General features: G+C 54.0%; 1 protein-coding gene across 1 annotated transcript in view; it reads right to left on the bottom strand.

The window, feature by feature from the left end:
* Positions 1–1,050, bottom strand: part of l3mbtl4 (L3MBTL histone methyl-lysine binding protein 4) — a 17,530-nt gene that overhangs the window by 8,863 nt on the left and 7,617 nt on the right. Inside the window, exons 8-11 of the mRNA XM_008302299.1 lie at positions 587–663; positions 388–473; positions 180–290; positions 1–96 (exon numbers count right to left, since the gene is read on the bottom strand). The exon at positions 1–96 is cut by the window's left edge and continues 10 nt beyond it. Coding sequence (XP_008300521.1) covers positions 1–96; positions 180–290; positions 388–473; positions 587–663 — 370 coding nt within the window. The remainder of the gene's footprint in view (positions 97–179; positions 291–387; positions 474–586; positions 664–1,050) is intronic.

Below are 1,050 nucleotides of genomic sequence, written 5' to 3'. Positions count from 1 at the left end.
GTGTCCTGAGCGTTGACACCAGCCGACAGGATGCAGGTCACACCAGTCGCTGTCACACCAGACGTCGAACTGCGTCGACCAGCCGTCATAATGCACCTGCAGGGAAACACCTGATTACATCATGGCACACGTCACGACATCACTCAGGTACAGGGACAGGTAAGCACAGGTAAACGTACCTTCACTCTGTAGTCTTCTGTGTCTGTAACCGTGGCGACACGGATCAACATGGGGTTCCTCTTGTCAACCGCCTCCAGCTTGTGGTTCAGTTGGAAACCATGTGGAGCTCTCTGATTGGACAGAGACAGCTGTCAGTCATCACACGCAGCTTTCTGATTGGACCTGAGTGCTGTCAATTACTGCTTTCCTACTCCTGCCTCTCCTCACCAGTGTGAAGGCTGAACTGGGAGCAGCAGTGGAACCAGTCTCCTGCAAGTATTCCTCCCACACAAACTTCTCTGGGTTCGGGTGACCTGCAAACCACAGTGAGAATCTCAGAGCACTGGGAGGAAAGACGGCGTGTATGAATGCAGTGTGTATCAGTACTGCAGCGGGTAGGACTGCAGAGTGTAGCAGTACTGCATACCCTGTGGGGCGGTCAGCGGCCGTCCCTGCTCCTCACACCAGCCCACAGGATGGATGTAGGGACTGCTGCTGTCACACCTGATCGATCAATACAATCATCAATGCACAGTATGAAGCAATAAGCTGAAATCCAATCGGTATGATGGAAACATCTGCTACTACTGACACTGGTACTGGCACTGGTACTGGCACTGGCACTGGCACTGGTACTGGCACTGGTACTGACACTGACACTGGCACTGGTACTGGCACTGGCACTGGTACTGGAACTGGTACTGGCACTGGCACTGACACTGGCACTGGAACTGGTACTGGCACTGGCACTGGTACTGGAACTGGCACTGGCACTGGTACTGGAACTGGTACTGGCACTGGCACTGGTACTGGAACTGGCACTAGTACTGGCACTGACACTGGCACTGGTACTGGCACTGGCACTGGTACTGGAACTGGCACTAGTACTGG

The sequence above is a fragment of the Stegastes partitus genome, unplaced genomic scaffold, assembly GCF_000690725.1.
Source record: "Stegastes partitus isolate 25-593 unplaced genomic scaffold, Stegastes_partitus-1.0.2 Scaffold1790, whole genome shotgun sequence".
In the NCBI taxonomy this organism is placed as follows: Eukaryota; Metazoa; Chordata; class Actinopteri; family Pomacentridae; genus Stegastes; species Stegastes partitus.
Note: the sequence above shows the minus strand (reverse complement) of the source record. Positions and strands in the feature narration are given on the sequence as shown.